Source organism: Ornithodoros turicata, unplaced genomic scaffold (genome assembly GCF_037126465.1).
Source record: "Ornithodoros turicata isolate Travis unplaced genomic scaffold, ASM3712646v1 Chromosome58, whole genome shotgun sequence".
NCBI lineage: Eukaryota > Metazoa > Arthropoda > Arachnida > Ixodida > Argasidae > Ornithodoros > Ornithodoros turicata.
This window is the reverse complement of record NW_026999385.1, coordinates 102718-129705: the sequence shown is the minus strand read 5'-3', so window position 1 is coordinate 129705 and position 26988 is coordinate 102718. Positions and strand designations below refer to the sequence as shown.

The 26988-nt window shown below is 48.8% G+C and overlaps 1 protein-coding gene across 2 annotated transcripts in view; it reads right to left on the bottom strand.

The window, feature by feature from the left end:
* The window catches only part of LOC135374441 (venom metalloproteinase BumaMPs1-like), a 93423-nt gene that overhangs the window by 56066 nt on the left and 10369 nt on the right, over positions 1 to 26988 (bottom strand). For both annotated transcript variants that reach the window (XR_010416901.1, XM_064607402.1), the window contains exon 2: positions 135 to 355. Coding sequence is in view for 1 of the 2 variants with exons in the window: in XM_064607402.1 (XP_064463472.1) it covers positions 135 to 258 (124 nt within the window). In the remaining variant the exon portion in view is untranslated. The remainder of the gene's footprint in view (positions 1 to 134; positions 356 to 26988) is intronic.

Genomic DNA, 26988 nt, shown 5'->3' with positions numbered 1-26988 from the left:
AAGCTATTCGTTTCGAAATCAGAGAAACGAGACGCCAGGAGTGTTTTACGCGTGTGGCATAGCAGCCATCAAACTTACTGAGCAATATAACAGACACACAATATTTGAGATTGGGGAGAAAAATGAGCGCCCACCTGCACGGCCTTCGCAATAAATACAGCTCAGGACAATAGAGACGATGGCGAAGCAACAACCGTTTCGGCAGAACAGGAAGCCGTTGATTGTGGAGGAAAGGTTCAAGAATTGGTGGAAGCCCATCCTGGCGACTATCTACCGAGATCGCCACAAGAGAGGTGATTATCTCGAGTCGTTGTAGCAGGTATCTTCGTCGATCTTCCAGTGCACCAAGGCTTTCCTGTCCCATTTGAACGAAAATATATGAGAGAAAAAATTGGTAGCACACGTATCCCAGCAAACCATATACATCACAGGTACATCCTGGCGATATCGCAAATTGGATGTTAGGATATCTATGGGAGCTTCACAGAGAGCCCGTTTATGTAGAAAGTACATCCACGCGATTGCCAGATTCCTACTGTTTTCACATCCCAGAACCGTCGCATAGACATCTATTTTGGATATTTGGATGTTCCAGGGACATTTTAAAATTTATGCTATTCTTGTGCTGAATCAATTTGAAATTGATAGTGATTGATTGCTATAGCAAATGAATGCTGCACACACTAATTAAGCAAAAAGGCATCTACTTTTGGCAGCACACCCCACTTGGGGAGGGGTCAACTTTCGGCCATAATCCAAGACCAATGCAGATCGCGCGATAGTAAATGAGCTTTCGCCTTTCACCATATGAGACGCAGGCCCTTTTTCGGCCCCGCCGCTGCGTACGCGGATTTCAAGCGATTCCAGAGCGAGCATATACTGAAATATAAATTGTTGGAGTACGTTCATCAAGTGTATCGTGACGTATCACGTTTACAACAGTGACAACGTCTTTGCAGTTAACTTGGGAGTCAGCAAACGACGTCAGCGTGTGGCTGCGAACGTTCCTCACCCCATCCAGGCAAATATCATGTTTTTAACTCAAGCTACCCATTATAATGTGATTCCTTGGTAGATAAAGCAGTAAATCTACAATTTTTCTCCATTTGCTTACGTCACGTCACTAAAGGTCACGTGTCTTAAATGTCTCCGAAAAATAACGCGCGCTTGCGCCTTTCTTTTTACATCTATCAGATGTCCCAGGGATATAGAAAGTAAGACACTTTTCGAAGTCCCACTGTGGAGGTACAGGTAACATCGCACAGACGTGGCGGGCATATGCGACGTGCGCGACCTTTGTGGGACGTACCTGAGATATTTCTGGTTTACTGGGATAAGGGTATCGACAGCTTTGTAGCTGCATGTACCATCACACTCCGACTATTTTGTGTTGTTGTCAAACTCTTTTTAGTTACAGTCGTCTCTCGTTAATATGTACACTCTCGTCCTTCGCAAAAATTGCCCATCAAGTGAATCGTCCATAATATCGAAGCAGACAGCAGTTATTGTGAAAAGAAAAGAAAAAGTTATCAGCATTTGCTTGTACGCGCACTGCGTGGGACTCACAGCCGATAGAATATCCGCAACTTTAATTGCTTGAGGCTCATCTCCGTTGCCTTCGAAGAATTGGAGCGCTGTCTGCATGCCTTCCTCAGTCATTGCTGCTGTGACAACTGGCTTAGCACTACATGCATTGTCACAGGAAACTTCCAAACAGTTTGAGGACTCCTCTTCGGATTCTGATTGCCCCACTGTCGCCACAATTGCGTCATCAGTCAACTGATTTTCGATGCCTACCTTGTAGTCAGTGTTTAGAAATTCCTCTGCTTCCGCGTCCGGGTCACGTCATCATGCCTGTTCATGACTCCTGACCTCCTTGTGGTCCCTACTCGAATGAGAGAAGGAGGATCCCAAAAGAAGGGCGTGTCATGCTCCTGTACTCTCCTGGAGATTGTTATCACGGGAAAGTGTCCATAACAGGGAAACAAGAATACATAGGGTTCCATGGAGTTTGTAGCCATTTGTGCTGTCCATTGTCCGAAAAGCAAGGTTCGGTATTATGGAGACACGAATACATGGGAGAAGTTTCATTCCCAGAGTGCTGTCCATAATTTGAATTGTCCATTCTAACAAGGTCCATAATAAGAAGGGACGACTGTACATGCAACATCACAGCTCCTCTTAGTTTGCGTTGTTGTCGACCGCTTTTCAGATGCATGTACACCATCACACTCCATTTATTTTGCATTGTTACCAAGCACTTAGTTACATGTACCAAGACAGTCTGGTTTGTTACGGTGTTTCAGCCACTTTCGAGCTTCATGAACCATCACACATAGCTTATTTTGCATCATCACCCAGCACTTCCCAGTTATATGGACCATCCCACTTTGCTTGCTTTGCATTGTAATCAAGCACTTCTTAGCTATGTCGAGCATCTCACTTTGCTAATTTTACACTATTAAGCGCTTCGTTTTTTATGAGCACTTCCAAGTTATATAGACCATTCCACTTTGTTTATTTTGTATTTCTTCACGTACTTCCTAGTTATATTCGTGATCCCACCTACCACACTTTGCATTTTCATCAAGCCCTTTCTAGGTACAGTGCTGGACAAAAGTTTACGGAACACGCTCTGGCACTTTCCTTCTTGAGAGTTACACGCTAGCAACGAATTGCATCATACGGATATATGTGCCTAGATAACCGAGTCATGCGTTTGCAGGTGCGTACGGTACCATTCGCTACTAGAGTATAACTCTGACGGAGCGTGTTCCGTAAACCTTTGTCCAGCACTGTATTGAACGCACCCACTGTTAAATATTTTCAAGAAATGCCGCCATCTACATCATCGTCATCTCTGTGCTTATACACCGGCACGCGATATCACATACGTTCATTCTTCATCACGGTCTACTCAGATAAACCGTTTGCTGTGCTTTGCAATGCAGTCTACTGAAAGAAAGGTTGTAATACATTAATAAACAGTAGCTTCAGTGTTTTTATCTTTTTATCACTATCCCTGCGTCAAAATTTCTATGTTGTGCAGTGGGCAGGATCTGAACGCTGCCCACAACGACTTCAACGGACTCACTGACAAGACTGAAGATAAGGGGCGAGTATACTTTGGCTGCTGAGAATAAGCACCGCCGCCATGGAACGACTCGAAAGGGAAAGAAGGCAATATTGCGTAGCGGCAACTAAAACTCGGAATGGAGCTGAACACGAGATGCAGCAGCCGAGGTCAGCTCAAGATCGCCTTGTTAGCCTTAATCGACAGATCATGATGATGATGACGATTCGATTTTAATGGCGCACAAACAACTAAGGCTATAGTGCGCCAAAACAATGGTGAAATTGTGACTACTTACAACAACAACTATCTTTCGAGATGATGAATGGGAGTTGTGACTAGTTAAAAACCATGATGGTTATGGTAAAACAATATACTTGGCAAATTGACATATAAATAAAAACATATGGTAAAAACATGCATATTGAACTACATAGGAGATAGATAGCCAACGTCTATCAGAAAGTTATGGATTCTTAAAAACAGCAACAGGGGCTCATCACCCAGTAGTAGGGCTGGGTGAAACGGCAAACTGTACTGATGAGACTCATGAAAATGGTGTTCACAGTGGGACTCATGTAGCAGGGACGTCACAAGAACGTGCAGTATAGAGAGTTGCTCCCCACAGTGCGTACACTGGGGGGACCCCTCTCTGCGGAGACGAAAACCATGTGTGAGGTGGGTGTGTCAAGCAGCGTTGCGGAATGGGGTCTCTCATTCTGTTCCAATTCCATTCCGAGGAATGGAGATTTGCGATAATTCCATTCCTTTCAATTCCTCGGAATGAAAAGGTATGGTCAGTTCCCACTCCTGGAATGGCTTGGCAACCCAATTCCATTCCGTTAATTCCCTCAATAAAAGAAAAGGACCGGTAACGATGCTGGCATGTCCGGCAGTGCTAGAGGAGATTGGCATTACCGAGCACGGAAAAAGCACAAGGACAAGGTTATTCCACTCTTGACCGTGTGAAGGTGCGGTGCAAAGAGTGCGAGGGCAGAAACCAACACGTAGAAACCAAAACTTTCACCGGGGCACGCAGACCATTCCATTCCCATTCCTAGGGCAGTTTCCACCAATCCATTCCAATTGCATTCCGGGCTCTGCTAAATCTGGAATGATTCCGGAATCATTCCAACTCCGGAGTGGCAACTCCGCAACCCTGTTGTCCTAGCCTTAGACATGATGAAATGACCTCGTGCGTCAACTGACCATGGCTGTCAAAAGTAAGTGTCGGACTCCCTATGCGGCTTTTAACAGCTCTGTTTGTCCCAATGTCGCTCATTTTTTTATTTATGGCTTTTTTCAGGACAGGCCTAAGATCCTGACAAGAAACATCAAAAGGAGTTAGATAACCGGAAAAGGCAGTTGTAGCAGTTGTATCACCCTGTTCGTTGCAAGGTATCCCAACATGGCTGGGCACCCAGCAAATAATTAATTGATAAGATCTATTGGTCACCGTACTTCCTAGGTACTTCGAACGATGAACAGTGATATTTTTTTGTTGTACGAATGCCACAATACCCTGCAAGGCACTAAGTGAATCCGTGTATATCACAGAAGATTTGACATGATGTTGCAGGATGTAGTTGAGAGCTAAAATAACCGCATAAATTTCCGTTGTGAAGATGGGCGTGACATTTTTTTTTCAAGCGGTGAGATCTTGTACCTGTCTGAGAAACCATTGCGCATGACACGCCAGAGCCTGTCTTTGAACCGTCTGTGTAAAGCTGCACGTGGTTTCTAAAACTCTCCTGTAGGGTCTCAAATTCTTGCAGTAGGACGGTCCTGGATGTATCACGTTTGTTAAACTTTGTTAGAGACCTGTCGCATTCCATATGAGGTTGCCATGGAGCAGTTGTTTCGCTGGTTTCCGCAATCGTAAAACTCTAGTGAGGAAAAGTGTAGTACTCAGTCATTTGTGACATACGCATGCTAAACGCAAGTACAGTAGGGGGTTTGTTCAGGAAGAGCTGTTGGTAGTGCGTCTCCTTAAGCGCTGGATGGTGTGCATAGCCCCTTATAGTTAGTGCATATGAAGTACTAAGATAAAGATAAAACTGGCGCCTTTCTAAGGACCACTCATTGCATTCTACATGGAGACTTTCCATAGGTGATGTTCGGAAACCTCCAAAGATCAGACGCAGTCCCTGATGATGTAAGGAATCTAACATTTTCAGGGTAGATGGTCGTGCTGATCCCTGTATCGCACATCCATAGTTCGGACTTGAAAGGACAGTGAGGGAATAGATCTGATGCAGCGTTTTCCGATCTGCACCACAAGATTCATAGGAGAGTATTTTTAATAGGTTTGATGATTTGATAAATTTTTCTTCAAGTGCTTGATATGTGCTGCAAAAGTCAGCTTGTCGTCAAAGATAAGTCCAAGGAATTTATGTTCTGATTGAACAGTTATATCTTGTGTGTCTATTTTAAGTGAAGGTTCAACAACCCAGTCAACACAACATCGTGAACTTAACGTAGAAAATGCGTTTGCAATCCACAAAGTTAACGTTTAATTAACGCTAGCTGAGAACGTCGATTTGATGTCGGAAATGTCGCCCCGAAAACAGCTCCAATTAACGCTGACCAGCTGATGGATATTCGGCGTAATTGACGCGCTGGTTAAACAGAGACACAACATACCGCAACGTCGACCAGAGATGAAAATTTACAGCACCAAAGTAACGTTACTTTTACAATGCCATGAAACATGAAATTTACGTTGTTTCACTGCTACGTGAAAAGGGCGGAATTTACGTTGTCTTCCTGCTACGTGAATCGTTAAATTTACGTTATTTTGCTAGTGCCTGAATCCATTTACCTTGTTTTCCTGCTACCCCAATTGTTTAATTTACGTTATTTTGCTGGTACCTGAATCGTTAAAATTGCGTTGTTTTGCTGCTGCCTGAATCGTTAAATTTACCTTGTTTTGCTGCTACTTGAATTGTGAAAGCTGCGTTGTGTTCTCGCTACTGGAATTGAGCTTGGGTATCCCCTTCGGGTATTGGGGTAGGTTCATCAACCAGTCGCCTCTATTTGCGAAAAGGATGAAGCATATACTAAATTGCAAAAAGTTGGGGGCATGCTCATTAAGTGTTGTAGGGCGTACACGGTTTGTAACGGTGACCAGGATTCGTCTTTGAAGTTAACGCTTGCAGCTGCAAGAGTCAAGTGTAATCAACAACACCCCTGACATCCGTTCCTCTCATATACTGTGTTTTTAATTCAGGCTTGCGTCTCCAGTGTGACTACTTGCTCAATGGAATTGTAAAACCTCTGTTTCCTCTGTTGGTAAGAGTATTACGGTGGTAGTAAGAGTGTTACGCAGTGATATGTTTATGGAAAGTCAATAAACAACGTTTAGGAAACGTAGAGCCGCAATGTTCCTCTAACGTTGCTGTAACATGTTGCGTGTGCACTGACGAATGTCAATTTCTTGACGGAAAATTACACTCGTCGACGTAACTGCAAATTGCATCTACGTATATGTATACATCGGGTGAATTACGTTGGTATACAATAGTTGGTCAATGGGAATTTAACGTGTTTGTGTTTTCGGGGCGACATTTCCGACAATAATTGAGCGTTCTCAGCTATCGTTAATTAAACATTAACTATGTCGATTGCAAACGCATTTTCTACGTTAAGTTTACGATGTTGCGTCGACTGGTATTCTTGACAAAATTGGCCTCGTCCGGAATGCCCACGGTCATCCCGGAGGTATGACGACGACTGTTGACCAATGCGTAACGTAACACGAGCAGTGCTATGAATGTTTATAGAGACAGTTTAGCTCTTTTCTGTAAGAATGTAAGAAAATACACGGTCGTGCGCTTCGCTGGCTGCGTGCTCAGTGAAGGAATGAGAAGTAGCGCGAGGGTTGCTGCAGTCAGCCGTTTGTTTAATAAACCGAAACCAGAAACCAATAGGGTGATGAAGATGACTGTGACCTGATTATCAGCCGGGGTGAAATCATGGCAACAACACACTCCCCCTGAAATCGGCTGATATTGTAGAAATTCCAAATCATATTCTTCTGGGTATATTCAGCCCGCACTCCCTAGCACAAGATATGTTCTTATCGCTCGATACTGGTTTGGTGAGAGCGTCAGCTGTCATTTCTTCAGTTGGGACGAAGGATACCTTGAACTCTCTGTGCTCCAATTCGTTTCTCACATAGAGGTATTTGAGGCGAATATGCTTGGAGCGTTGGTGAAAGACATGATACTCAACCACCTTGATCGCCGATTGGTTGTCGCAGTATATTTAAAGTTCTCCGACGCAAAACTTCTTAAATCCAAGTTCGGCCAAAAACATTTTTATCCATTTGCCTTCTTTTATGCCCTCGGTGAGTGCCAGATATTCCGCTTCACATGTAGAAAGTGCAATCACCCGCTGCTTTGAGGATTTTCAGCTAGTTGCACCCTTTGACAACATGTACACATAAGCACTCCTGGATTTTCGCGTCTCATCTTCGTTCCAGCTAGCGTCTGTGTAACCAACAATTGAATAGCCGGAAGCGGTGTATGTTATTCCGGTCTTTTTGGTGCCGCTCAATTAACGAAGCAAGTTGCTGCAGCCAGCCGTTTATTTAATAAACCGAAACCAGAAACCAATAGGGTGATGAAGATGATGAGTGTGACGTGATTATCAGCCGGGGTGAACTTATGGCAATAACATTTTTAACTTGTTGTTGTTTTGACAAGTACATTTGCCACGTGACATTCGGACGTAAAAATATCGAAGGAAAAACGCAATCCACATTCCTTGTGGTGTAATTTTTGTACAGAGAATCAGAACCTGTATTGTGAGCTCTTGGCAACCGAGGTGGTCGCATTCCAAGAGGTGAGACAACGTAGCTGTGATAAAACTACGCTGGCTGCCGGTGTCGAATAAAATTCTAGCTCTTCTGCTATTCCGTTTTCCTTCAATGGTCGCCGTAATGGTTTTGTGGCAGCCCCATTGCCAGTTTTCGTCTCGCACCTTCGTTCAAGGTAGCCAGTAGCTCTGGCTTTAGTACCGCTCGGTCATATTAAAGTATATATCCTCTCCAGACCTGTTTGTTGTCTCAGTCACAACACTTGGTGGCCCCGACGCGATCTGGACGACTTGTGAACCTTTGCGGCACCTAATTTTTTTTCGTAGGACGGCTACCGGAACACCTCCGACCCCAGCATCTCCTCCTCCTACCTCGGCCGTCCCTCGGTTACCACCGCTTCAAGTTCCTGGACAGGCCCGTTCACCAGCCCTTGTGAATCCAGCGCTCCATTACACCGTTTCCAAGACTGTACTTCCTTCTTCAGCTCCGGCCCCATTTCACGTCGCTGACGTGTCACTCAAACTGCTATCTTTCTGGCCCGCGGAACCGGTGGTCTGGTTTGGACAAGCCGAAGCGCAGTTTGCTCTCAGAGGCATTACCAACCAACTCGCGAACTTTTACCACGTCGTCGCTGCGCTGGCTCCAACTGAGGCAAGTGAAGTCAGATCTGGTCGCCTCCCCTCCAGCACATATGCCGCATGACACCCTCAAGGCTGAGCTCATTCTTCGGACCTCAATGTCGGAGCAGAGGCGGTAAGAAATTGAAGATCGCACCCCACGCGCCGCATGCGTCAACTTTTGGGCGATCGACCTGAGGCCCTGGACGACTCTCTGCTTCGCAGGCTGTTTTAGCAAAGGCTGCCAGAGAATGTTTGCATGGTTCTGGCTCCACGAATATCAAGCCCCACGTCAATGGACGTCAGAGGACTTCCATGCCATCAAGAAGTTCCCAATCGTGTCTCCCTCTTCAAGAGTCCTTCCAACCGATACGATGGCTTTCTACAGGAGCTCCCATCTCTCCTGCGGCCATGCAACACTGAACATCCGATTAGCCATAGTGTGGTTCATTTCATCGAGACCACTGGGCCTCCCGAGCACGCTCGACCTCGTCGTCTCGCACCAGTTCGCCTCGCTATCGCTAAAAAGAATTTAAGCACATGCTTCAACTTGGTATTATTCGTCTTTCCTCTAACGATTGGTCGTCGGCGTTGCATATGGTGCCAAAGAGGACTGGCGACTGGAGGCCTTGTGGCCTTTCTCTGCGCTGAACAAAGTGAGCATCGGGTAGTGTGGCAGGTGAAACGCCTGTGTAGTGGGCGATGGTCTTCCTCCACACGAGTCCTGACCGGCGATGATGGAACGTCTCAGCAGGCAGATGATCGTGGCCTCACGCTAGGACGGTCCCGGTAGAACTGGCTGGCAGCCGCACCATCAGAGGCACGTCATCATCGTCGTCCACGGGCCGCCACATCATTACCCCCCTCAGACGCGGAGCGGTGTAGAGCTAGCGGTTGAGATCCACGTCGATACGTGAAGAGGAGAAAGAGGGGCGAGACGTGGAACAAGGGCAGCTGAATTTGAGTCTTGTACTGAATGGGCAGAGGTAGTGGGTGAATGGTGCGGACAAGTGCTGGACGGGCGGGTTCCAGGTGCGGGCCGAAGCGGAGATCAGGCAAGTAGGTTGATGTGATGTGAGGGGGCAGCGACAGAACCGCGACCGGTTCGTGAGCAGTGGACCCTTAGTTTTGTCGCCAAGAAGAGTGACGGGGAGGACCATCGTGAAGCACGGGCAGACCGGGAGTAGAACTCTGGTGGTATCCGTGTGGGTCCCCGGTGGAACATTGTTCCAGGTTCCTCTCGACCGCAATTGGATGGGCTGCCAGCATCTTGTACAGAAGCCTGGTCAGAAGGCGAGGCGGGCAAGGTTCTTGGACCGCTAGCGTAGAAGATGATGGTGCGTTCGACAGCGGCGTACCGCGACCGGTACAAGAGCGTGTGGCTCGGGAACGTGCCGCTGGTGAATGCCCGAGGAGGAGCATCGTGAGGAGGAGCGAAGCGTGAGACTGCGTGACGGAATGAGAGTGACCATGGCGTGTTGAGAGTGGTGCGGTGCGCAAACCCCAAATCCGTGGTCACCTTCCCACCGGCGCTCTCCGCCACTATGCTCAGCCGCTATGCGGGAAGCGGCCTTACAGGATGCGAATTCAATGGGAGACAGCGTTTATGCCAATTAACAGCAAAACAGAATAAAAATATCAAGATGTCATGGTCTCGTACAGAAGAATACCATGCAAAGGACCCCTGAAGACATGAAAGGTACTAGCAGAATATAAACCTAGTGCACCCTTGCCAAATGAATTTTAATGCATTGCGCCAATGAGGATTCCGTTGATTTTTGCGCAGGGCCCATGTTTAGACTACGATTTTTCGACAAAGACAGTCAAATTCTGGAAATGTCATCGCCTATTTTTAGTCAGTGTGTCCTCCAGCCACCATACCAACCACGGCACAATGTGTGAGTGTTAACCCTGATGTACCCAGGGCCTCCAAAGTTGCGACTCAGACAGGGTTCCCCTCCTAAGCGCTCGACGGACTAAGTCTCAGTATTATCGTAATACGCATGCGCTGAGACTGTACGACCGGTCTGAAGAAGTTCGAAAGGCGGACGCTCATTGTTTCCGGAACTCCAAAGGGCTGACAGAAGGGACAACGTTGAGGGAGTAATATACAAATATAGCGTTTTGTGTTTTATATCGCAGAAGAAAAGCATCATAAGCCGTTGATAACATCTGTTTGGAACCATTATTAAAGTGGTTTCGCCCATTCTAAAGGACTCTGCTTCAGTCTTCTACGGATTTTGCTTTCGCCTCCGTTACAATCTCAGTGAGAAGGGCAATAGCATATGCCGTCACGAATATGCCTTTGGCATCATGATACAAAGGGTTTCACCCGTTTTAAAAGGCTCTGCTGCGCCTTTTCCAAATTTTGCGGTCACCACTGTTAAAATCGCAGTACAAGGGCCTATAGTATAAGTCGTTGATAATAGCTTCGCAATGCAGAATACATCAGTGACTCTTTGTGTTGTATTCCTTGGATGCCCCTGCCCTCATCAGGGTTGCAAAAGGTTGTTTTTTTCTTTACTTTTCGCAAAGAAGTTGGCAAATGATGCAATGTTTCAGAAGAAGACGGTGGGTCATTTCTTGCAGGTAAACGTGTAAGCGAAGCATGGACTTCTCTATGCGTGCTGCACTTCGAGAAAAATTGGTTGATTACCATTAACAGTGAAATTCAAAAGGCTCCGTGAAGGATATGTATTTTCATGTATGATGTCTTTTCCTCAGACTTTAGCACCAGTGTTCGTAGGTGTCTGCTGCCGTTTAAGTGTTCGGACTGCCGGCGATTTGCCGTGCAAGCTCACTTTTGTGCCTCGTATCTTGGCACGTTATTTGCTTGCCATATCGTCGCGGCTCTCTCATGCTGAATTCAAACGGCACTTATCACCTTTTAGTCCTTGGCGCAACTCGTATCAGCAGCGAAGAGCAACGACAATTTCTTTTTTGTCATTGGTGTTGCGGCTGGGACTATCATCAATGCGCATAGAAGCCAAGATGCGGGACCCAACGTGATAAGATGTCTGCGTGATTTCGAGTGGAGCCAATCGTAGGGGGATATATGTTTATGGATACATATCTTTAGGTATATACATTGGTGGCCAAGCTGTATTAGGCAATCTCAGGAATATCGGGGGGGGGGGCTGGAAAAATTCAGGGGGCGTGTACACCTCACTGTGGGGGGGGGGGGGGGGTGTAATGAAACTCCTGGAAATGACAGCAATTATAGCAAAGTGCCTTAGCGTAAAAAATATAGAAAGAGAAACAGCTGAGCGGTATAGTTATTAGGCATTCGCATCTACAATTCATCAGTCAAAAACTTCACTTCACACACCAACAGAAACAAATGGGCCACTGAAAATTCGAAAGGCGTTTCAAGTTCTTCGTACATAGTTCTTCACGAACAACGTTAAGGAGCTCTGAAATTGTCGGTTTACACAATGTATTGTTGCGGAGCCGAAGACGATGACGGCTGTGCAAACGGGCACGTGACCCGAGACAGGCAACTGGGGGCACGGGACCACGAACAGTTAAGCTGTGGAACTAGGACTGCAAGGACTATATTGTACTCGGACCTATTGTAACCTGTAACACTTGGTGTCAGAAGTGGGATCCTTCGGGACACCCCAAGTATGCCCCCTCGCCGACGAAAGCAATCACCACCACCGGCGCCCCTTGACCAGCGATCTGAAGTTACGGGGCTCGTCACGCAGGAGCAGCTGCAGACTCTCCTTCGTGAGAACATGCGCGGAATGATGGAGCAAATGCGAGCCGAATTTGCTTCGATGATGTGTCCACCGCAGGACCGGCCACACGGGGATGGTGATACGCGGGCCCCTACGTCGATGGAGCATGGGGCGGAGAGCACGGACGCCATAAGACCGGTCAGCGTGCCACGTGGACCTGCCGGCGCCTCTACCGGTGGGACCGCAAAGCCAGACAAGTTTAACGGGGAAACGCCATGGAGCGACTATCTAGCTCAATTCGAAGTCGTGGCGGACGCTAATGGCTGGACTAGCGAGCAGCGGGCGAGCCACCTCGTCTCTTCCTTACGAGGCACCGCGCTCTCTGTCCTTCAAGCGCTGTCTGCATCCGAGCGCCGTAGCTACTCACACTTGACCGCAACCCTCGAGCATCGTTTCGGGGACCGTCATCAGCGGGGCATCTACCACGCCCAACTCAGGAGCCGCGTCCAGCTGCCAAAGGAATCTGTGAGCGAGTCTGGCGTATGATATTGAGCGGAAAGTGCGAATAGTGTTTGCTGACTGCGCCCAAGATGTCGTCGACACCGTTGCCGTGGGATACTTCGTCGACGCTATAGCCGACCCCGACGTTCAGCAGGGCGTTCGACTGGCGGGCTCGACCGGGCTGCGGGGTGCACTAACCCGTGCGCTAGAAGTGGACGCGGACAAGAAGGCAGCCAGAACGACCCAGGCCTTAGCTCGAAGTGTGCTGGACGAAGTGGAAGACCACAGTGTTACCTCACCGACACCGTGGTACGACATACGGGGGGCGCAGCCACCCACGTGCTGGAACTGCGGAGGCCGAGGGCACCTGCGACGCGTCTGTCCCACTCCACCAATGCGTGACCCACGACGCACTGGCTTCAGGCGCGGCCGCGGGCGGCGTGGTGGCACCGGGGGGTCGGGAAACTAAGATCAGCTGGGCGTACCGGGCGTCGCCCAGCTCTCAAGATTATTCAGAAAGCGCCCTCGACTGCTGGTTTCTATGTGGATGGACAAGTGAATGGACAGTACTGTAGGATGTTAGTGGACACTGGTGCGACGATAAGCCTCATCAGCTCGTCTTTCCTGGCTAGTCTCCCGAAAGGAGACCAGGTGACGCTGCACTCGTCACCTCAGGAAAATCTACGCACGGTTGCTGGGGACACCGTACCAGTGGAAGGGGTCGCCACGGTTTGCTTGTCCATTGCGGGACATGAATTTCGGCGTGCCATTCTAGTAGCCGACATCACGGATCATTGTATATTGGGCTACGATTTCATGAAGGAGTACAACTGCGTGCTGAACCTCCGAGATGGCACCCTCCTCCTCGGTGACCGGCAACTGGTCCTCCGCTCGTGTAGGGACCCTGACGCGGACCCCTCCTACGTCGTGTGCCGCCGCACCGTCACGGTGCCGCCCTACGCGCAATTACTTATACCGGGACGGATGTCGTCAGGGCAAGCCCCGAACGTCTGTGTCGTCGAGCCTTGTACGGAAGGTTCCCCGAGCGCTGGGCTCATGGTCGCCCGCGGTCTCGTCCATCATGGTGAAGGAGCAGTACCAGTTCGCGTTCTTAACGCAACTCCCTAACCGATTGTGCTTCACCGTGGACAACGCCTGGGGCAGTGTTCCCAAGTTGTAGAGATACAGTTCACAGAAGAGAGGGTCGGGGGTCATGCGCCTCCTCCTGCTGCCATGGAGCACAATACAAGTTTACTGCACTACATCGATCGAGGGTTCCCAACCGCCGCTGACGCAGGACCAGGCGGAGAAGGCACGTGCACTCTTCTAGGAATTCCGCGACGTCTTCTCGTCCTCAGCGGCAGATCTCGGCAGAACAACGGCAGCCCTGCACCACATAGACACCAGGACAGCTTCCCCTATAAAGCAGGCTCCCAGACGACTTCCGCTGGCAAGTTTCAAGGAGGTCGACAAACTCATCAGCGACATGAGGGATCAATATGTCATCGAGCCATCGTCCAGCCCGTGGGCCTCCCCTATAGTGCTCGTTAAAAAGAAGGACGGTTCCACACGGTTTTGCGTGGACTACAGGCGCTTGAACAACGTTACCAAGAAGGACTCGTACCCTCTGCCGCGCATCGACGACACCCATGGAGCCGCATGGTTTTCTACATTGGACCTGCGCAGCGGTTACTGGCAGGTGGAGGTTGCTCCCGAGGACAAGGAAAAGACTGCGTTCACCACCGGCCGCGGGCTTTGGCAGTTTAAAGTGATGCCGTTCGGCTTATGTAATGCGCCTGCTACCTTCCAGCGACCTATGGAAACTGTCTTGTCCGGCCTTCCTCCCGAGGTATGCCTGGTTTACATCGATGACATCATTGTGCATAGTAGGACATTCGACCAACACATCGATCGCCTGCGCCGGGTGTTTCAGAGACTACGTACGGCGAGCCTCAAACTCAACCCGAAAAAGTGCAACTTTCTAAAACCCTCCGTCGTATACCTCGGACACTTCGTGTCAGCAGCTGGTGTACAAGCCGACTCTGCCAAAGTTCACTGCATCCAGTCCTGGCCTGCTCCAAGGGACAAACCCAGCCTCAGAACATTCATCGGATTCTGTTCGTACACTCTTAGCCCGGTTACTTCTAGTAAAGGTAAAAAAATTGCAATATTGTTACCTGTACACTAAATGGGTACAGCGTTACCTGTGCCGGGGTTACCTCTCTAAAAGTAACCAGATGCATCGTGTATTTAGAAGTAACACCGTTCCCGGGGCTCCGGGGCTGCACCCGCCCGTTCCTCGCGTCCGTGCATGCATGCAGCAAATTGCATGCAGGCACACACGAAAGACGACACGGGTGACATACCAAAATACAATGACCATGGGCTTTCCGGGGCACGTATTTTATTGTGAATATCAGGAAAACACAACCCAGCATTGGCAACGTAAGATAACGAAGATATCGTTTCTCAATGTGGTGGCATATGTGAGACTATGTAGAATGAACACAGCTCCAAAGCGGCTTTGATGTGTTCACAGAATCGCGTGAAATATTGTGTTGTAAAATTGCAGGGGCGGCATGCATGCATACGGATCTTGTCCTCATTCTTGCTTGTTGCTGTGAGGACGGTGCCGCTTTCACCACCATAAATATCTAAAATGGAATGGGCACTACTTATTTATCGTTCTCACGTTGTTTGGGTACATCATTAATAGCAAAAGCATATCTTAATTACACTTGTGCAACCACGAGTAATGAATGCAAAAAATGTAAATACCTGATATGTTGGAAGACTCGGTGTTCGGTATCGTAGCGTCGTTTGCCGATAACGGGGGATTTTCCAGTTCACGAGCTTCCATATTTGTACATGTAGCGGCAGGGATGAAACCAGCCACAGTATGGAGTTCACATTGAACTTCCTCAAGGCAAGGTGTAATGCACCATAATTGTGAGGCCAGCGGTACATGCACATAAAAAGACGAGAGTACTGAAATGTTAACTTCCAACAAACACAGATGGCAAAATATATTGTGGATGGCAGGTCGTTATATGTAAGAAAATAAATACCATGGAAAACGTCACAGCTATGCCCTGTGTCCTCCTGTGGCTGCAAGTTCACGTCCTGAACATGTTCTTCACCACCTGAGGGAAATCAGTCGACATTAGTTTGCAGGCCTTTGACATATTAGTTACCACCAGCCCACCCGCTCCTCCACTGCCTGACTCACCGAGATGGGGATTTAGGTTGCCTAGTAGATAAATTCATCTGAATGTAATTCAGTAGCTGCAGTGATCGATTTCTTATTTTTTAACAGTTTACTGACTAGTCGGTGTTTTTGACTGATTGATTGTCTTGACTTTCTTCATTGGTATAATTCGCGAGATGCTATCTAGTGGTCAGTTGTACTAGCAAACCACTGATAACAACCAATTAAGGCATCAATGTGGGCAACCATTCCGGTCAATTAACCACATCGACCAATCACAGTGGCTCAAGTCATCAGTCGACCCATTCACCACGAAGTCAGTGAAATTTAGGAAGGCAATCAGCCAGAAAATGACTGAGTCAATTCATCAACCAGCCAGTAAGACGACGAAATAACCTGTCATTGACAACACGACCCTGAACAAATCAAAATCAAGCCGTATCAAGAAGTAAAGAAAATACTAATCGCCCACACACACACACCTGAGCATAAAGAAACGCAATCATAAAATTACTGTCAATCAGTCGTCTATCAGTTGTCTATTCATGAGGAATTCCATATCGCGCATCGTTTCATTAGTGAGTCGACTATAGGCTTTAGTTTTTTAGCAATTAGCCCATACACCAAAATCGATTAAGTCCGTCAGAAAAAAAAAAAAAAAACGAAATGAAAAATATAACCCCACGATAAGAGAACCAAATACTTCTCAGAACAACGTACTACGAAAAATTCAGTTTCTCTTCGTTGTAATTGCTACGGCACACAGACCACAGCGCTTATCACTCTTCTTCAACGCTGAATGGAAACAATTTGCTCGTAGTTAAATTTCATTACACAAAACCCAATGTCAAAATGGATCTATAGGTATCATATACTTTTCAGCGTATGAAGGATGCTGGGACAAGAAGGCGACACGGAGAGATACAGAGTAAATTCGATGTAGAGAGCAAAGCTGGCAAGAGAAAGCAGAATGCGCTAAGGCCGAGCGTTGACACTGCGACCAACAGCTTACATATGCGCAGACAGCACATCATGTATGACTTACCATACGACAGGAACCAACAGCGAATCTACTTAGAACGATCATGATGAAATGAGCACTTACCTATTTCAGGTATCCTGTTATGTGAAACCGGGCTGTGCGCACAGTATTCATATTTTAGATGACGACTGCCAGACTCCACTGTGTATTTCTTGCAGTCCTCGCACTCTTTGCATCTGCCTCTCGGCACTCCCCAGAAGTCCTTGTTTGTAAACGTCATTTGAAAGCAGTTCACAACACATCTACAACCACGAGCGTGATTTATCTTGTCAGCCACAGAGGCGTCACATTTCAAAAGATGCAACCGACAAAACACGAGGACGCGATGTAGTGTCCCTTCTCGTGTGATACTGTAATCTGTTGCAAGATAAGCGACCAAAAGCGATCAAAAGCGGCTGTGATTGTTTGCGAACGCATTACGACGTAGAAGTAACGGACTCCCACTAGAAGTAACACGTACAAGTAACCAGGAGAAGACAGGGGTTTTCCCCCACAGGTTACCTCTGCCCCAGCTCTTCGAGACCCAATTTACTACTAAAATTCGCAATTTCCTGCGTTACCTCTTCCTTTGAGCCGATGTTACTTCTAAATACACTTAACAACGGTCTAAAAGTAACAATAGAAGTAACTCAGGTAAGAGTGTATTCCCGTCGCTTTGTCCCACATTTCGCAGAGATTGCAGACTCCCTCTACCAACTGTTGGACAAGGGACAGAATTTCAAATGGACACCACCGTGCGAACAGGCGTTCCTCCAGCTGAAGTCCTGCCTGTCGTCGCCGCATGCCCTTGCATTTCCCCTTCCAGATACTCCGTTTGTCCTCGACACTGATGCAAGCCTGACCGGCATAGGGGCTGTCCTATCGCAAGTGCAAGACGGTGAAGAGAGGATAATTGCATGCTTTAGGGTACATTTATGCTGCAGCATCGCTGCTCGCTGCTCGCTGCAGCTTCAAGCACATCGCTGCTCGCATAACCGCTAGGGTGCGTTTACCCTGCAGATTGCTCAAGATGCTGCTCGCTTTCGCTATATCAGTCGCCTAGCAGCGTTCACTGTGGAAGGATGGAAACGAGGAAAAGTGGGAAGGAGGAAACCGATTTCATCACAACCAATCGCAGGTCGGATTTCAAGACGCCAGTCATCAATGATACCAGGAAGACAAACATGTTTACATTCCTAGGTGCAGCGAGCAGAGCGGCAAGCAGCGGCGAGGATAAGCGAGCAGCCAGGCTGCAGGGTAAATGCACCAACAGAAAGCTCTGTGTTTGACCTGTCATCGCCAGAAGTCAGGTAGTCCCCGGGCATGTTCAAACATGTTTGGCAGCATTGTTGTGGCGATGATCATGGCGTGCATCTTTGGCAAGCAGCGATGCTGCAGCATGAACGCGCCCACAGAGATACATGTGTTTGTTTCGTCATCGCCAAACAGCGATGTGCCATGTGCCAGCAGCGATGCTGCAGCATAAATGTACCCTTAGCAGGGCGCTCCGTAAGCCTGAGAGAAACTATTGTGTTACACGGCGGGAGCTGCTAGCAGTCGTCAAGGCGGAACAGCATTTCCACCATTACCTATACGGGCGTCACTTGACTCTCAGGACAGATCATGCGGCGTTACAGTGGCTTCTCTCCTTTCGCAATCCGGAGGGACAGGTGGCGCGCTGGCTGCAGACACTGCAAGAGTACGACTTCACTGCGAAACACCGTCGAGGTCGGGATCACACGAATGCCGACGCCATGTCAAGGTTGCCCTGTGTCGACGGGAAAGATGGGGAATGCACTCAGCACGCACCTGCTGAGCGAGCGGCCTGCGCAGTGGGAGTCGACTCCGAAGCCAACCGCGAGACCATGAGGGCGGTGCAGGAAGCCGACGAAAACATCGGCCCTGTCATCGCTTGGAAGCACGATGGAGCGCGGCCACCGTGGGAGGAAGTGTCCCGTCAGTCTGGGCAGCTAAAGAGCTACTGGTCGCTGTGGGAATCGCTCCAACTGCACGGTGGCCTCCTTTTCCGCAGGTGCGAGTCCGCAGATGGGCGAACTGCCGAGCGTCAACTCATAGTGCCAGCAGCCCTTAGAAAGGACGTTCTGAAGATGATTCACAGCAGCGCTGCGGGGGGCCACTTCGGCGTGAACAAGACACTGGCAAAAGTCCGAGCGCGGTACTACTGGGTGGAGTACAAGCGGGACGTCGAAGAGTGGTGCCGGTTCTGCGACCTGTGTGCTTCGCGAAAGGGGCCACGCACACGTACAAGGGGTATGCTCCAGGAGTGCGCCGCTGGAGTACCGTTCGAAACAGTGGCCCTTGACATCCTAGGACCACTGCCTGTGACGACGCGCGGGAACAAGTACATCCTGGTCATCATGGATTACTTCACGAAGTGGCCCGAAGCATATTGTCTTCCGAATCAAGAAGCTGTCATGGTGGCGGAAACGCTAGTGAATGAGTGGGTTTCACGCTTCGGAACCCCGCTGCAGCTGCATTCAGACCAAGGCAGGAACTTCGCAGTCGCAGGTGTTTCAAGACATGTGTCGTTGCCTTGGCATAACGAAGACGCGCACGACACCGCTCCATCCCCAGTCGGACGGCATGGTCGAGCGGTTCAATCGCACGATACTTCAACACCTGAGCCTGTTTGTGGCCGATAATCACAGGAACTGGGACGACCTCATACCCCTCTTCCTCCTGTCCTACCGAACAGCAGTCCACGAGGCTACCCAGGAGACACCAGCGATGCTGCTCACCGGTCGAGAGTTACGTCTTCCGAGTGACCTCGTGTTTGGTCCGACGCCTGACTCAGAAGCTGCCTCCAGCACCGGCACCTATCTTCGTACGCTACGCGCACGGTTGGACATCGTCCACAAGTTCGCTAGGGATCGCATGCGGCAGGCGTTTACGCGCATGAAGACCCGGTATGACCTTCGTGCGAACGGTGGTGGGTTCTCGGAGGGACAGCTAGTATGGCTGTACAACCCGGTGCGTAGACGCAGACTTTCGCCGAAGTTTCAGCGGCCGTGGCAAGGACCGTTCACTGTTATGAAGCGGCTGAATGACGTCGTGTACCGACTCAGACGTCCGGGGCGATCCAGACCTGTAGTAGTTCACATCGACCGTCTGGCGCCGTACCGAGGCCCTGCCAACGACCAACACCCTCGGGATGTCGCTCCGCCTCCTTCGGGAGAGGAGGGGGAGTAGTGTTGCGGAGCCGAAGACGATGACGGCTGTGCAAACGGGCACGTGACCCGAGACAGGCAACTGGGGGCACGGGACCACGAACAGTTGAGCTGTGGAACTAGGACTGCAAGGACTATATTGTACTCGGACCTATTGTATCCTGTAACAGTATTGTGGATTTTGCTTACAGTTGCAACGTGAAAAAGAAAAAATAAGAGAAAGAGAAATAATTAAAAATTTTCACACAATGACCCTTGTACATAACTGCTCCATCTCTATTTTTCTTCGTTTTTTTCTCTGTACCTCTCTGTGCTCCGAGGCGTCGAGGTACGCAAGGACGATCTCCTCTCAGCAGCGCAATACGCGTTCGTCTCCGAGACCAGAGAGCTGCTTCTGCGGAGCTGTCGGCCTGTTCATTCTCTTCGACATCGCAACGTGCTGGAACCCATTGGAGAACCAGTCTGTGCCCTGCTTCGTAGACAATATTATGAGCCATCAACGCATCCATCACCAACGGCGCGGATGAGCCTCGGATGCCAGAATTTTCAATTGCTTGCAGCGCAGATGTTGAGTCAGTGAACACGACCCATTCCCGTGGGGTAAAATCAACGATGTGATCACAAGAGCAATATCCGTGGCTTCTGAGCAATCCTTCGTTGCACGTCTATAACTGGGGAGCGACGTACGTGTCAGTGCGCCGTTCAAGGCGAGGCATTTGCTGTAGGGCGTCTCTCTGACGTATTCGCTAATTCCCAGTCACGGCAAAGTCTGTCTGATCTGTTATGTCCCAGTGAGATTCGCGTTGCACTACTCGTTCTTCCTGTAGTATCAGCGGTTCCAGAACGTCAAGGTCGTTCGAATCCTTCATTTCGGACATTGAGTAATCAAAGAGCGTCAAGCCTCTCGGAAGCGGTAGCAGACAGTAGCAGACGCTCCGCCCTCAGCGGTGTTGCTCACCGATGGTGACACACGGAACCTCGATCATGTGACCCCAGATACAAAGAAGAGAGCCTCTCTTACACATGTCACATGCTCACGCCCCTTCCGGCGCTCGTCACGTGTCTATCCTGAAGGTGTTAAAGGTGTTTCGCGCACGGGAGGTTCGGTGGGCTGTTGTAGGCGTCGCAAGTTCGCTACGGTTGTACTAATTGTGGGACAACGGTTTTCCTGCGGCTAACATCCTATAGCGAACAAAAACAGAAACAAACTTGTGTGCCTTTAGACTGCTCCTTTAAACAAAGTCGATTCGCCGGCGCGCCCTCTAGTCATGACTAGAGGGCGCGCTTTTGAGCATCCGTGTCCTGTCGTTTCTCTTCGTGTTCCCTCATGCTCTGGGTTTTGCTATGCTATGGATCTCCGCCAGCTAGCCGCGGTTCTCTCAGCTCACCCAAATGAGCATGCTTTTCAAGAGTGTGTTAATTGTAGTATCGTCATTGTGGTCTTTACTGCGCCGCCGGTTCGCTGTGAGGCTTAACGTTGCAATGACAGCCCGTATATAATAATTTTGATCATGTGATTACAATAATTGTGTCGTACGTACTCTGGAAGTTTCGATGTCGGGCTGTAGCTAAGAATCGCCGTATTCGAGCAATGCATCCGAGACTTACTCTTGTTATGTGTTTTCTCCCTGACTACCCAGACCACCGTCTCTTTTCGCTATAGGTGAAGAGGAGTTTTTGCGTCAGTGATCGAATAGGTACATACGTGGTGAAATATGGACGCGTTGTTCTGAGGAATTTCCTCCTCTAACAAAGTGCATTAGCAGAGTATGATGGTACATGTAACTAAAAAGCGCATGGATAATAGAATAACAGCACAGTAAACCAACAGGATGGTACACGTAGCTAAATGTGCTTGAATAACAATAAAATGTAACCAAGTCAGATGCCTGGTGCATGTAACTGAAAGTGTTCGACCAGCGATATGACGTAAGCAGATTAGGTGGTACATGTTTTCTGGAAACTGCTTCAATAACAATACCAAATAAGCAACGTGATAATTCTACAGGTAACTGGAAGTTTGACCATGATGCAGAATAAGTGGAGTTGTGATGGTACATGCACACAAAAAGTGCTTGACTCACAATGCAAAGCTGTTAAAGTATGATATTCCATACAATTAAGTGGTGCTTCATAACAATGCGAAACAACCGGGGTGTGATGGTACGTGTAACTAAAATGTGATTGATAACACAATCCAATCAAAGTGGGATGGTCGATATGGCTAGGAACTGCTTGACCAAGGTGCAAAAGTAGGCAGAGTGGGATGATCCATTACTGTAGAAGCCATTATGTTCGCGTGGAAAATATTTTAGCGTGTATTTTTTTTTCTCACCCGAGAAGAGATTCGCGAGAACTTAAATTAGACTAAAACCGCGGACATCGTCTGTTTTTTGTGTAGCTCTTTTTGTTTTTTGTTTTTTTGTTTTTTTGCTAGCGCTTTCGGGGGCAATGTCACGTGAGGTCACATTCCAAGAAACGTGCATCCCTGAGGTGCTCTTCGTTTGGGTGAGTTTCGGTAACAGTACACTGAATGCTAGCAGATTCCCCAGTTTGGTCATCGGTTGGATTAGCGAAACAGAAATGTAGTTTCCAGGGAATAATTTGCCGGAATGGCGGAATATCTTGATGGAATGCAGAGAGATCCAGGGTCATTGTATTCCTGCTTGGCCATCCTTGTTGGATGAACACGAGGATCAGCGCTAGCAGTGGATCGGCAGAAATCTCAGCTTGGAGCTCTTGTCTCGAAAGAATGCCAGAACCAGTGCTGTCGATCAAGCAGATGACCTCTTCGTCATCCTGAAGGGGATCTTGAAGGGAAGGAGTATCCAAAGGCGCTGGAAGGCGTGAAAGCGCGTCTGCTATTACATTTTGTGGTGGTGGTGGTGGTTGATAAAATAACAAGGGGAGGTTGAATTCGCGCAAGCGAATTCTGCTACCCCCAAAAAAAGAAAGACGGTACACCCCAAAGCAGGAAAGAAAAAAGAAACTGTACAAAAGTACGGTACGTACGAAAGGGAACAGTACGATTGCACCACAGAATGTGCGAGCGCACCGCAAAAGTTCACCGGGGTGAGCGTCTCGACCGCGACAACGACCGAGCGCGCCGTTCACATCAAGGATCATAATAATGTCCACGCTCCGTCTAGTATTGAGTTTCTAGTCCAGTCTAGACATTTTGTTTTCCTTTCCTGTTGACGCCGAACGTGTAATCCAGCAGCCTCATACACCACCGTGTTATCCGTAGTGGGCGATGACCTCCTCAGCAGTACCAGAAGAGCTTGACGATCGGTATGTAGTGTAAAATGGCGACCCAGGGGTAAATGTACCAGTGCTCCAAGGCAAAGACAGAGGCAAGTGCTTCCCTTTCGCCTACGGAGTAGCGTCGCTCAGCGGATGGTAATGTTCTCGATGCGAAAGCTATGGTCTTCAGGTACGAGCGATGCTGCTGTTGGAGTACAGCTCCAAGGCTGTATGCAGGTGCATCCGTGGAGACTGTGACAGGCAGATCTGGATGAAAGAGCGCAAGTGCGGTTGATTCCGTAAGCAGTGACTTCAGCCCGTTGAAGGCGATTTGCCTCTCCATAGTCCAGAAAAACGGTGTATCTCCCCGTATAGAAGCTCTCGCAGTGGTTCTACTTCGTCTGCATAATTCGTTATGAACTTGGCGGAGTAACCCATCATTCCCAGAAACTGAAAGAGTGACTTCTTATCGTCCGGGGTAGCAGCATCTTGTATCGCCTGATGATTTGAAAGGTTGGGAGAAATGCCGTCTGGACTGACTATGTGTACAACAAAAGTTAGTTCTTGCACTCCAAAGACACATTTGTCATTCAGTTTGAGTCCTGCATCAGAAATCAGCTGAAGGACATGATGAAGATTCTTCAAATGGTCTTGCTCATTCACTCCGAAAACGAAAATGTCATCGAGGTAGCATTTAACACCTGAGCAATCCTTGAAGAGATCAAACATCATTTTTTGTAAAATCGACGGAGCTAGAGCCAAACCGAAACAAACTCGCTTATAGCGGTACAGTCCTCTGTGAGTGATGAAGGCGGGGAGGTCGCAACTCTCAAGCGTCAATAGGACCTGGCGATAAGCTGCCGTAAGGTCTAGCTTAGAAAAGACCTTCGCTACTGCGAGTTGGTTGAGCAACTCATCGATGGTAGGCAGAAGGAAGGCGTCCACGACGACTCTTTTGTTCGGTCCTCGCAGGTCCACGCAGAGACGTAGCTTCCCGTCATTCTTCCGGGCACCAACAATAGGTGATATCCATTCGGGAACTGTGACGGGCTCGATTACGTTCATCTTGAGGAGGCGATCCAATTCCTGGGTAACCTCTTCACGTAGTGCATAGCTTCGCTCTCACAGATGCGACGTCAGTTCTAGTTTTCACTCGATGAATGTATTCCTTTGCAAGTCCAAGTCCTGGCGAGAACAAATTTGCAAAGGTCTCCAAAAAATCCTGTAGATTTGCAGGGTTAAGTGATGTCCTAAGGAACTGTAGCGTTGGTCCATGAATGGAGATACCCAGTGCAGCTAGGTCATCGAGACCTAGAAGAGCTGTGCCTTGAGGAACGACGTAGAGAAGTAAGGGGGAAGTGCGACTTCCGTATGAGGCTGTTGCAGAAAATGACCCTAGGACAGGTATTCGTTGCTTCGAGTAGTTGTGTAATGAAATAGGCGTGCCTTCCAACTCGCAATCCGCAGCAAAGCGCGCTTCGCACAAGTCCTTGTATAAAATTGTGACCTGTGACCAAAATGTAGTGTAGCAGATGAAAAGCCTTTATTACAATGATGTCCATGAATATATACAGTTGTTTAGATACTAGTGACGATGAGGATTCGCATGACAAACCTATGTGGCGACACCGCACATCCCTGACCCGTACCCCACTCCGCACATTAACGACTTTGCCTGTAACCTGCACGAAACAGTCCTCGACTGATCGGCACATCGGACATCATCCCATCATGGAGAAGAATTGAGGGTCGGCAAACTAGTTCTAGTAGGTAGCAAGAAACCATGCCTTCTATGGAAGATGGGGAAAATAGAAGAAGCCATCAATAAAGGACAAGATAGCAGAATCCGATCCAGCGCTGGGCCGCTAGGGGTGCGTCCCATTCAAGGAATGGAAGACCAAAAACCTGTACCATCTGAAAGCGCCGATGGAGGTAGACAGCTAAGCCGTACATTGTCGACCGGGGAGTGTTAAATATTTTCAAGAGATGTCGCCATCAGCATCATCATCATCTCTGGGTGACACATTTGTGACACGCTGTGTGACACATTCTTTTATTCTTCATCACAGTCTGCTCAGATAAACCGTCTGTTGTGCTTTGTCTATCTCTGCATTCAAGTTCCTATACCCACTTCGCTGACCTTGCATTTTCATCGAACACTTCCAGTTACATGGACCATCCCACTTTGCCTACCTTGTATCTTCACCGAAAACTTCCTAGATGTACCCGTGGATTAGAGCACTGCACGCAGGGTCGCAAAATGTCACGATTTTTAAAAAATCGAATTTATTTTATTTAAATATTTTTTATTCAAATCAGCATCACGTATTTTACCCTCTTCCTTATAACAATGAAGTCCGATGACAATCCAAGTTGTCCGATTTCCGCCAGTTTGTGTGGCGACACAAATTCCCCCTCATGTTCATATCCGAATGCGGCATTACCGAGGAATTTCGTTTGTCGGAATATGTCACCTTCGTTTCCGAGCCCCTTACAAGAAGAAGCAGAGCAGCGCTCTTCGTGCGCTCCGATATAACTGCAATACAAAACCGCGTGCGGATAACAGGGGCTGGCGAATACGTATGCTGTACCGTTCGTTTGGCTTCTCTTGACATCACGGTCGTCTTCTTATACATCCCGCCGGCAACTCATTACAATGTGGATGACTTGGGCGCCCTACTGGACAGCATTCCCTCTCCGTATGTCGTCTGTGGGGACTTCAACGCACATAACATCATCTGGGGCAGTACACGCTCGGATACGAGAGGGGAGAGGCTTGCTGCCCTGTTTCAAGAACGGGATCTTAGGCTTCTCAATGATGGCTCCCCTACTTTTATACAAGGCGCACTACTTTCATCGTGCTTGGACCTAACAGCCGTGTCTGCATCGATAGCGCATCGTTTCACCTGTTGCGTTGACGTAGACACGCTCGGGAGTGACCACCTGCCCATACTGCTTAACATCCGTGGTGCCCGCCGGCCCCACGCTAGTCACTGCATCAAGCGGACCAACTGGGAGAGTTACAGGACTGCTCTCGAATCCACTTTCGCTGCCAATACGCCCGACAGTGAAAGTGGCTTTTCTCGGGCAATCACTGATGCAGCGAAATTTTCTACAAGCGTTATCCGCGTCCCCGTCCACTTTTCTGCGGTTGATGCCGAATATGAGAGGCTCCGTGCCATTCGTCGTCGCGCCGAGCGCAGAGCTCGTCGCACCCAACTTCCAACTCACCAAGCTGAAGCTCGACGGATCCAGAAGGCAATTCAAAGGCGTCTACGTAAGTTAGCGCGCGACCGCTGGCGGAACTTCGCTGCATCTTTGTCACCCCGTACACCGATGTCTCGTATATGGACCGTGCTCAGGGGGCTTTCTGCCCCAGTTGCTCAGCGGAACCCATTCCTATCCTTATCACTAGCTTCCGGGCGCTCAGTTCTGCAGATCGCTGAAGAGTACTGCGCACGTCTCACCACGCTCTCAGCCTCCGCGCTGTCGTCTGCACGTGATATCCCTATCGTGCTGGATTCCTCTTCAGACCCTGCCTTGGACGTACCTTTCTCGCTTGTTGAGCTTGAATCTGCCCTGAGGAATTCCCCCCAACACACCTCGCCTGGAGCTGACCAGGTGACGTACAAAGCCCT